The sequence below is a fragment of the Drosophila yakuba genome, chromosome 2L (assembly GCF_016746365.2).
Source record: "Drosophila yakuba strain Tai18E2 chromosome 2L, Prin_Dyak_Tai18E2_2.1, whole genome shotgun sequence".
NCBI classification, from domain to species: domain Eukaryota; kingdom Metazoa; phylum Arthropoda; class Insecta; order Diptera; family Drosophilidae; genus Drosophila; species Drosophila yakuba.
In genome coordinates this window covers 18,118,543-18,129,852 of record NC_052527.2, presented here as the reverse complement: position 1 = coordinate 18,129,852, position 11,310 = coordinate 18,118,543, and the positions used below count along the sequence as shown (strand labels likewise).

General features: G+C 40.8%; 1 protein-coding gene across 4 annotated transcripts; it reads left to right on the top strand.

Annotated features, from left to right (window-relative positions):
• Nucleotides 1-932: 932 nt before the first annotated feature.
• On the top strand, nt 933-11,308 carry LOC6528759 (PTB domain-containing adapter protein ced-6). 4 transcript variants are annotated; one of them, XM_043206881.1, is made up of 8 exons: nt 4,070-4,199; nt 4,304-4,454; nt 8,130-8,439; nt 9,179-9,615; nt 9,677-9,918; nt 9,980-10,387; nt 10,449-10,579; nt 10,639-11,308. In XM_043206881.1, exons 3-8 carry the CDS (start codon nt 8,167-8,169, stop codon nt 10,696-10,698), a joined length of 1,551 nt encoding a protein of 516 aa, XP_043062816.1. In that variant the 5' UTR covers nt 4,070-4,199; nt 4,304-4,454; nt 8,130-8,166; the 3' UTR covers nt 10,699-11,308. The 4 variants fall into 4 exon arrangements, with proteins under 4 accessions (XP_015054266.1, XP_043062816.1, XP_015054265.1 ...); XM_015198780.2 differs by lacking the exons at nt 4,070-4,199; nt 4,304-4,454 and adding an exon at nt 933-958; XM_015198779.3 differs by having other exon boundaries at nt 4,071-4,454.
• Nucleotides 11,309-11,310: the final 2 nt, after the last annotated feature.

Here is an 11,310-nt window from a genome sequence, read left to right as displayed (position 1 = left end):
CGTTATGACATTAGCATCTCTATGAGGAGATTTTGGTCCGAATACGATCTTGCATGGTAGTCCAGTCCGCATGACCGAACTAAATTCAATCAAATGCGGCTTTTGAGGTTGGTTCGCTTGGTCGTTAGCAGGTAGTTATATTCTGGCGGTTTTTGATAGAACCCAATGCAAATATAATAAACCCTTCTAGTTACAATCCTTAGCTTATTTCAATCTTATTTACCATTTTGTTTTTTAGCTTTATAAAGAGTAGTTGCAGTTTTATATCAAAATCTCTTAATAGGATCACGAAAATGGGAAGTTAAATTTCAGTAACCGATTAAAGTGGTTTTCTTTTTTCCTAAGCTATGCATTGTAAACCAACATAACCATAGGACCTGCAACTTGTGCTATACTTCATAAGTACGTTTTTTTTTGTAAACTACTCTATCTATTATAATAAATAAATAAATATTGTAAGCTGTTCTGCTATCGAAATATATGTACATATATACTGCAGAAGCCCTTGACTGCCTATCTCTGATAGGCACCGACTTTCGCCGAACTTTCCTTGGATTTTTCCAGCAGCCGACCCCGCGGTTTTCCGCCCCTCCTCGGGCCCTCCGCCCCCTCGACCAGCGGAAGTCTCGGGGCTCTGGCTCTATCAAAATCAACGGGCGGCGACTGAAGCGAACACAGAATAATTGCCATAGCTGTGTGCCAGTGCCAGTCAGTGCCAGTTTGAAATCGACGACAACATCAGCAACAAGCATTGCAACAACAGCGGCGACGCGGTGATAAGTCGGCTGTATTGCCGCTGGCTTGTTATTTTATTGTCGCTTTTGTTGCACATTGAAAATAATACACAAAATAATTGAATTACTCGAAATGTGTGCATGTCCGTGTGCGTGAGAGCTGCGTATGTGTTTAGTGCCTTTATGGGGCGTTCAGGGCCCCGCTGATAAGCGATGATCAAGAGGTAAACGAGATAAGCGCTGCTCATTTGCAAGTACAGGGAAAACCCTCCAAATGAACCCAAAGAATTCTGACTCCCAGAACTCCTATGAACCTGTATTCAAAATTCACATTAAGGTTTCAAAGTCAATTAATTAGGCAAAGGCGAGATTCTTTCATCTATTCAAGTTCTACTTTTATCAAAGATTCCTTTAAAAATGGGAACAGCAATTTAGAGATTAAAATAAAATTAGAATATCAAGACTACAGGCATTACATTTGGGCGGTGGTGTAACTAATTCGAATAGCGCTGCTTGATTGATTTGCCACTTTGTGGTTCTTATTTCCTACAAGTGTTTCCCCGCTCACCGAGCTCACCGACATGTGATAAGGAGCGTGAGGTGGAAACGTGACTCTCGGTTGGGCGGGCATCGGCACGTAAATTATGCTGATGACACCGACACCGGCTCCGCACCCAGGCTCTGAAAAAGCTGAAAAGCTAAAAAGCCCAAAACTCAGAGTGAAAAACTGAGCGATTGCGCTTGAAGAATACCAGCACGTTCCTACGAGCTGCAAAGCAACAAGAATAACTGGCTTCGGCTGCCATTTGATCGCAGCGCACAAATATTTACAATACCATTTAATGACATTTCGCCTTATAAAACAACGAGTGAGGAACGTATTTTCTGGTTTCATGCATTTTATTTGGCTAATTGGGCCTTTGAACTCTATTGCTTCGATGATGAAAACGACGCCAAGATAACGTCATGTGCGACGGAACTCGAAGTCACGCCCCCTCAGAGCTCCCCTCCCCCACACCCACTGAGCATCCGCAGTCAACGCCCCTTGGCGACGATAACAATTTGAAAGAGACCCCGATCAAAATGCAATTGCGAGTCTTCAAAGGCCATCATTACTTGCAAATAAGGGGCGATCGGACGCCCCCTCAATAAGTGCACATTGAACCATGCTGATGGTTGCCAGTTTCGGTCAGCCTTTTTACGTTTTTGGTGGCTCATATAGCACGCTCTTAAATAGACGATTTTTATTAAGAATAGATATATATAGGTGTAAAACCAAGACTTATTTCTATACATTCTTCCCAACAAACAGAATGTCGTTAAACAAACCTTCTGAAACCAATGTTAAACCTAATAATTAATGTTTCATTAGTTTGTTGTAAGCTTATGAATAGATTTAATGTCATTTTAATGAGCGAAGACCTTAAACTAGCAAGGTTGCAGTTCACAAAGCCCAAAAACGGCACACAGGTCACCCTGTTGCTCCACGGGAAAATCTCTCAATGAAATGCCATTCGGAGTTTTCCTTTTGGCCGGCGGAAAGGAAACTGGTAATAAAATTACAGCGGGCAACAAGCGGCCTCTAACTGTAAATGTCCAATATTAAGTGGAGAGGAAAACCGAAACAGGAGCTTAAAAGTCCGGCGAAGAGATAAAGAGAGAGATCGTGGTGACAGAGAGCGGGTGTGGGAAAATTGTACATATGTACATACATAAATACACATGCAGCGAAACGACAAGGGGAGTACGGTGGGCCGAATAGTTAGAAGTGACAGTAGAGTTAAAGTTTTACAAGGAAAGGACATGCTACAACTACCTGAAAGTATTGTATAAGTAAAGAATTTCGTACTAAAAGTAATTTGATCTTAAAAAAAACTGTTGATTCCGGTTTAAGGTTTTTAACCACACTTATCGTTTTCAATATCAGTTACCTAGAAAACGAAAAGCTTTTAAATCTTAAGTGCCATAAACTATTTGTCGTTTTTAGGCTTTCACGCTAATTTATTTTGCTAAACGGCTTTTGCATTCCACAGTGGCTGCATCCAAACTGAAACTACATTTGCAGTGGCCCACACACACGTACCCTCCTCACGCACACTCCTTTATGTCAAGCCGGTTTTATTTCGGTTGGCGAAGGGAGAGGAGGAGGCCGAAGGGGAAGGGACTGCAGTTAAAATGTGGCAAAATGGAAAAGGAAAATGTGTACTAGAAAAATGCAAGGCATGCAACAAAACAATTACAACGCCACGGCAGCGACGAAAGCAACAATTGGACAACGAATAACGACAACAATAACCAAAATCCTGGTTCATTATTATTTGGTCGACTTGGGGAACCAGTTTTATTGCAATTTGTATTTGAAGCGGCCAAACAGCCCCAGAAATTACGTATTACGAAAATAAATATATTTTTCTCGGAGCAGCTTCTGCTTCTTCGTCTTCTGCGGCTAATTACAAAAACAACGGCAATGCTGTGTCTTTGTTTTTACGTCAGGTCGAGATTACAAGCACACATACAGGTAAAAGCCAGTTTACATCTGTGTGTGTGGGAGCGCACTTGCCCCACCTGTTGCCGTAATTTTAATTGGCCAAAAGCATTTCGGTGGAATCTCGAGACAGTGCCGTATGTTCTGGCATTTGTGGAAAATCATTTTTCTGGCAAAATGTGAAACAATTGAAAAGCAACAGGTAAACAAGCAGAAATACCCACACACACATGCATGGATTAGTAAGCGGGCATATGTTTGTGTGGCAGTGAGGCTCCAACCGCAAAAGAGAAAACTACAGCCGATCATGTTCTCACCTACACAAAAATAGTAGGTCTTTTTGCTAAAGCACAGGACTTTAAGTGCAAATGCCCTCGTTTCCTATTTAAAAAGTAATGTAAAGTATCTAAAAGTAACGAACGGTATGCACCAAACATTAAAATATTATTAATAGTTAAATATTCTTTCTTCAACGTACTTCAAATACATATTAATTTAATGTTTATTTTTTGTGTTACAAACGTGGAACGAGTGTCAGTCTGCATTTCACTGCATTATAATATAGATGTTCATTTATATTTGTATTATTACTTTTTTTTACATTTGATCCATTTTAATAGGTTTAAAAATAAATATGGCCCAACTAGACTGGTTTAACAGATGATTTTTTTGATGTAGGGCGTCCACCACTGTCCCACTGGCCGACGTTTCTGTCCCATAACTAGTTTTGCATCTGAAGCCTCTGCTCTCTCTGGAAGTGCATCCATGCCGGACAGAGAGAGCCGATACCAATTCCGACTGCGCAGCTTGGAGAGCCGTGTTTTGGTCGCAACGGCAATCGCTGCCAAGCCAGTCAGTTTGTTGATGGGCTCGTGATCGGTAAATCGAAGTAGCGGACCGTGAAGGTGCAAAGGATATTCCACATAGCACACTGTTGTTGTTGTCGCTGGTCGTTGCTGTCGTTGCTGCTGTGTTATCGTGTAAATTTGCGCAGTTCAGCTTGAAAGCTGAGAAAAAGAAGGAGATAAAGAGAGAGAGCGAAAACATAAAACTAAACCGTTGTCTTTTAAACTCTCCCCGCCAGCATCACGCCATTCTTGTTGTTGTTGTGATTTTGTTTTCGTCTCGCGTGCAGTTGGAAAATAAGAAGAAATATTGCAAACTGCACAAATTATTTTAATCAACGAACAAGGCGAGCATAACGAGTGAAAACAGGCGTAAATAGTTTGGCAAAAGTAAGTGAGCGATTAAATACATCCCAAGTCGCGCTTTAAACGTTATTTTCTGCAAACTCATTAGCCAAAGGCAGGTCAAGAGAGAAAGAGAGAGCAAAGGCAGAGAGCGTTAAGTGGGAGGAAAATGCTAGATCAAAACGGCTAGAGAAAAAGAGGGAGAGCGCCAGACACACTATGTATTTGTTTAATTTTAATGGCACTTGAAAAATTAAAATTACAAATCACCATTGCTCTCCATCTCTAATCTCTACAATTGTTTATCTCTCACGTCGACGCTCGGTCTCTCTTTGTATGCGGTTCTCTCGAGTGAATTAAAACGAATCGACTTAAAAAAGTTGGAGCCCAGCTTTTTTGTTGTGCTATTCGTTGCTGTCTCCCGTCGCGTTCGCTTGTGTTTGGCGCCGTGGCGCTCCAGAAATAGCGGTGAATTGTCGTGCCTGTGACTGTGCCTGTTCTTCATACTCCTACTCCTACTCCTCCTTCCACTTGTAACGGTATGCGTGCGTGCAGAAAAGAAAAAGGAGATACAGAAAACCAAGAGCAAAAGCAAAAGTGCTCAGAAAGCAATTACAATACCCACTGAAACTAACGTTTTGTGTGCCATAGTACCTAATAAAATTCCATGTTGTGCTTATTACTATGGATTTCAAGCCTAGGACACAGAAAGAAAAAATGTAAAACCTCGTCTGAACTTGTTAGAAATTGTTCCGTCTTTATTGAGATTTGATTGTGTATTTGATGTATTTGATTGATTTAGGTTTATCCGTTTATGAATGGGTTTCATTCACCACGAAGGTTTTTTTGAAAGTGTTATTAGCATATTTTGAATCTCTTTTTACCAAAGTCAGATAATATTTGTAACTAACTCATAGAAGTGTTGTAACTGTTACTCTAAATTTGTGTGCGGATTTAACCAAATGTTTATCTGTTTTTTTTCTGTGTACACTTAGAGAAACAGTCACGCACAATGGCAAATAAGCACGCAAGGTCCGCGTGTCCCAGCTTCAGCTTCTGCTAATTATGAAAGTTAAAAAAAAACACCGACGCTTTACTTTGTTTGTTTTTGTTAGCCTTGTGCAATGCCTTGTGTTGGCCAAACACCTGTTGAATGCCGCCCGAAAAAAGACTGCAAAACGGCAAAGAAAGTGTCTGGCCAGCATAAAAAGAAAATACCCGTAAACACATGGCGGCAACATAAAGCCATAAAACTTAAACTGAAAGACTCAAGTCAGCAAAGAGAGTGGAAATGGAGTACCGAAAATGGTTCACAATAATTTCACAGTCAGTGCGCAGGCCCAATTGAATTTAAATTTCGCTGCTCCCCCTCTCTCGTTCACATTCTCTTACCGCATTTGCATATCTGATGTGTAAGTACACACACACACAGCGTTGTCTAATCTCAGTCCCTGGAAATCTCAGTAATTTGGACTGGCAGCTTGGCTTGTTCCCAGCTAAATCTTGTGAAGTTGAAAGATTTTAGAAACTAAGGCATGTTTGCTTTGGAGGCGTTTTGGAAGGATCTTAAGGTCACCAACATAGGACTAGCTGATGTTTTTTTTTCAAAACTATAAAAAACATTTGTTTCACTACCTTTGCTTCTTACAAAACTATATTAGTATAAAAATTCGAAGCACATAAAATACATAATAAGCACAGCACAATGTTATGTTATTAGTTTCACCCGAATTTATGTATCTATGAATACAGTTTTCAACAAGTTTCAAATGAATTAAATCTAAGACATATGAACAATGTGCTGAAGAAACTCAAATAAAAAGTCCTCCAAAAAGCTGATTGCGAAATACTAAATAAGAAAACCCACTATTATCTGCACAATTTCTGTAAAGTGACAGCCACAGAGAAATAGTGTCAAGTTGCTCTCGTCCGCTAATATCAATTTAGATGATATATGTACATATGTACGGCCAGATCTGGCACGCAGTCTGCATTCGGAATGATGCGGGATGGATTGTGGGGCGGAATCCCTAAGTGCGATTAGATGCGGAGAATTACTTCCGCGACTTGACTGTATTTTGTTAAATATACTACGTATGTATGTATGTACATATGTGCGTAGTACGGCGACTTGTACGGAGTACATAAACATATGCATATCTGCGGTTTAGTTGTCGACATTATCTTTTGTTCGTCGTTTGAAAAATATGTGTAGTTGTTGGGGTAATTGCGCACAATTGCTGGGCACAGGGTGCTTCGAGTCTTTGTTGTTTGTTTTTGATTTTTAGCTGCGAAAGCCAAGCGTTGTGCTATTTTCGAATTTTGTATTTTATAACCCGGGCTGTCGTCATCGGCGTCGCTAGCCGTTTTTGGCCAATTTAGCTTTCGCTTTTGTGCGATTGCCTAACGAAACCCCCGGTCCCAATCCCCCACCGTACTTCCCTCCTTTTTGGCCAACGCCAAATAAATCAAACCCGTAAAATATACACATGCAAGCCAGCGCCAAACAAAGAAAAAGAGAGCCAAAAAACCAGCAGAGCTTCATTAATTTTTTGCAAGATTTTTCTTAATTATGAGACGGCAAGAAATGTGAGAATTGCACGAAAGAACCAACTCAAAAAATCCGTTCGTCACATCATCTCCGTCTGCGAGGTGTGACTTTGATCCGGTGTGAGCTCAGCTTAGCTTAGCGACTTTGTTCTAATTTCGGTTTATGTTTTATGTCGTTTTTGTGGTTTTTATTTCTGAGAAACTGTTGCCTTATTGTCTTTGCACAATGACGACCGTTTGAGTGCATTTCTACATTCATACAGTGCGTTTCGTCACTGAAAATGTGTGAGCTCCATAGTCTAGAAAATGGATAAACCAGTTACTTTACTAGCTGTGTAGCACTTATTGATGGATTTTTGATTTCAATAATATTGGTTTGCGTATAAGTATGTTACTTCACTGGTTGGTGATATCATTTACAATATCAAAATGTCCCATAGGGAATTACCTATTTTTTTTTGTTCCAAAGGGAGCAATGAAAGTTTTGAGGGAACATTATGTATTTGTTTTAATACTCAAATGTAACATTTCTCTAGGCTCCTCACGCCCCTATGCTCTCTGGCTCTTTAGCCGTCTAAACTATAAAAATAAAAGCAATTAATCAAATAAAAAACTAGTGCCGCTTAAAAAGCATCGTTTTGCTTTGTTGTTAGATTTGAAAGATGCCAAAATTTGTATTTCAAGGTTGGATAAATAAATTATTTAAATTCCTATATTCAGGATTATTTTCTACATTTTTAATAGGATTAAATTGAATTGACTGAATGCTAATTGTTCTATGTGTAACCCTGCGCTGCGTATATTTTTATAGAAGTGTCTAGGTCCAAGTGCACCGATCTCGACAGCTGACGAAGGCAGCAAATAAATCAGGTTTGAGTCTGCGATGACGCAGATGGGATTGGCTTTCATAGATCCCAATCTCCCCCTCACCAATCGACCACTGTAGATTCTTTGCTGTCCCTCTCTCTCTGAACACGATTTGCAATTAGCCAAAAGAATACATTCAGATTCAGTTGGTTGTATAACGATAATTAGCAGTACAGCGGCAGCTGGTATTTGTATGCACACTGTATTTTATACTCGAGGGATCCGAGAGGAAAAACCCAACAATGCCGGCGACGGCCAAAGTTCAATTCGCAGCTCATTTGCCAATTCTTATTCCCATTGCAGCTCCCTCAAACGCTTAACAACGGCGCCCACCACAACAATGCCTTATCAGCCAGCCAACAGCGGCGGGACGTCTGGTGGCAGCAAGGCGGCGGCCAAGATGGCCCAGCTGAAGTTCTGGAACAAGCAGAACAGCAGCAAGCAGCAGCAGGACAAGGACAAGGACGCCGCCGACGGGGGCAACAACATCAGTGGCGGCGGCACTGGCAGCAACAGCAACGGGGATGCCAAAACCGAGGCCAAGAACGGCAAGCGCAACTGGCTGCACACGCCAGAGCAGCTCATCAGCGGACACGCGGTCTATCTAGTCAAGGTGAGCAAGGGACAACCCACCTGTGACGACCCCGCTAGGCGATAGGTACATGGCGAGAAACATCACCGTCGATTTCGCTTCTGTGTAGTGTCTAGAAAACTTCCCTTACTCGGACACCATATTAGAGTTATTTATACCTTGAAGTAAAAAAAAAAAAGTATACTTAAAAAATCCAGCATCGGCCTCAGTATAGATTGAATGGCCATAAACTTCATACAAAGTCTTCATATCAATTTCTGGTGGCCGACATAATGTCAAATATAGACATTTTTGTTTATTGATATAAAAACATTGAACCTAATTTTACTCGTAGAGTAAAAAAGGTATAGAAAAGTAGAAAAGCGTTTCCGACCATATAAAGTATATACATATATTCTTGGTCAGGATCAATAGCCGAATCGAACTGGACAAGTCTATCCGCCCGTAATTCCACCGATATTCCAAAAATTGTTGAAATTTCTCGTTCACGCTTCTACTAGCTGACATGCCTAACATTCCTTATTTGCTGCAACCTAGTACTTAACGAGCAAAGCAAAATAACTTCGTTTTAGTTGAAAGCCATTTTATTTCCAAGTTTTAGGTCAACCATAAAATGGAACACAGTTATTGGAGAAAACATATGTTTGCTTTAATATGCAATTTCCTGTTCAAAATCCTAACCATTAACGAAATAGTTTAAAAAGCAGTTTAAAAACGAAAATTATTGTTTCAATCGTATGCCGTTGTTTTTCTTTTCCAGTTCTTTGGTAACCTAAGCGTGGATCAGCCCAAAGGGATCGAGGTGGTCAAGGAGGCCATTCGGAAGTTGCAGTTTGCCCAGCAGATGAAGAAGGCGGAGACGGGCACCCAGGAGAAGTTTAAGAAGCTTGAGATCACCATTAGCATCAAGGGCGTGGCAATTCAGGAGCCGCGCACCCACAAGATCCTCCACCAGTTTCCGCTGTACAACATTTCGTATTGTGCGGACGAGAAGGGTGTGAAGAAGTTTTTTAGCTTCATTGCCAAGACGGTAAAGCCGCGGGACGGTAGCGATCCGGCGACAAATGGCCATGCAAACGGAAATGGCGACGGCTGCGCCACAGCCGAGGAGAGCCACGAGTGCTTTGTCTTCATTTCAAACAAATTGGCCTCGGATATCACGCTGACTATTGGTCAGGCCTTCGATTTGGCCTACAGGTGGGTTATTGAGCAGTTCTACTTACGCTACATCATTTTACTGACTGTCTTCTATTAATAGAAAGTACATGGATAGCACAGAGAAGACGAATCTGAGCAAGGCGCAGCAGCAGATTAATCATCTGCAGCAAACTGTTAACGTTTACAAGGAGCGCCTGCGAGAAGCTTCCGCCAAATTGCCAAAGGCCGAGCTAGATGCCCTGCTCTTCAATCTGGGAATCAAGGATATCCTGGAAGCACCCACCACAGAGCCCCAGAATGGAATCGAGGTCGCCAGCGAAGCCCTCAGCAACGGCAAGCTGGGTAAAATTATACTCAACTACTTATTTGTCGTTCACAAATAAATTTCATTTCTGCATTTTAGATGATGATAAACTGCTAATCGACACCAATTCCACCACAGCATCGACCCACTCAGCGTCTCCCAGCTCGTTCTTGCCTATTGTACCGCCGCGGAACAATTTGTCCAGCCAGATCAGCATCGGCGGCAAGAGCAACAACCAAAAGATGGACGAACTGTTGCTGAACTCCGATTCCGATAGTGATTTCGATCCGCGCGCGGATGAGATTCAGGACAGCGGAAGCACGGGTCGGAATGCGATAAGCAATCTGTTTGGCTTCGAGCCGGCAAATAGCTTCGGTCAGCATTTGTTTTCCAACAACAACGACCATAAGCTACAAAATAACAACAGCAGCTTACTGATAACGAGCAACAACAACAGCATTAACAGCAGTGGCTTCTCTAGCGAGCTGAACATAACTCCGCCATTGTGTATGTTTAAAAGTGCATATCCAAGCTTATAAGTCACTTATGATCTATTTTCATTTAACAGTGGCCCCTCCGCCAAAGATTGCCGCTCCCAGGCGCCTAACCTCGGTGACAACGGGCAACGGCCTGAACGGCAACACAGATCTATTCGGTTCGGATCCTTTCGAATTGAACAATGGACCGACCATTTTCAAGGTGAGTTTTGTTGGAATTATGGGTTGTAAGTCATAATTAATACGTTAATACCTTTAAAGCAAAATCAGCTAAACCTTGACGACTTCTCCCTGGAGAGTTTGGATCCCCTGCGCAAGTAGAGCGGTGCTACCAAGGCCATTTTCACACTTCAACATGATTGGAACTTTACGACATCCCAAAAGTGTGTCTCATCGTTTATCCTTCTATGTTTCTCCGATTCGCATGCATTCCAATCCAATTGCAATTCGATTTATTTAATGTGTATTATTGTTTATATATTGTATTGTATTTATTATCATTGATTTTTTGTCGATTTTATATTGCATATTATGAATTCTACTATTATTATAATTATAAATATGATAATAATCTGAGGTAAAGATCAAAAGAACACAACAAACAACCGCAATGCACTTTGTTTAAACGAATCAATTTGTTGCTGTAGTTGAATAGATTAATTAATGGTCGAGTAAAGCAAATAAAAAAATGTTAACAAGTGATAAATGTGAAAAATGCTAAACAATGATAACTGAATGTGAGAATTTTGTATAAAATAATTATAAAGACATAACCAGAAGCAAATTAATCGATTACTGTATAGAGCCGAAATGCGAGGAGAATTAAAGCAAAATGAACAATATTTAATGTTATTGATGCAATATAGAGAAATATTATTATTACTATTATTATTGTGTATGTAAAGAATAAAATGTAGTGCCTAAAAGAAAACT

Excerpts from the sequence above, each read along its gene's own strand:
- LOC6528759 (XM_015198780.2), top strand. Across the intron at positions 9,919-9,979 it reads CCTCAGCAACGGCAAGCTGG|ATGATGATAAACTGCTAATC; the intron begins GTAAAATTATAC and ends TCTGCATTTTAG. Across the intron at positions 10,580-10,638 it reads ATGGACCGACCATTTTCAAG|CAAAATCAGCTAAACCTTGA; the intron begins GTGAGTTTTGTT and ends ATACCTTTAAAG.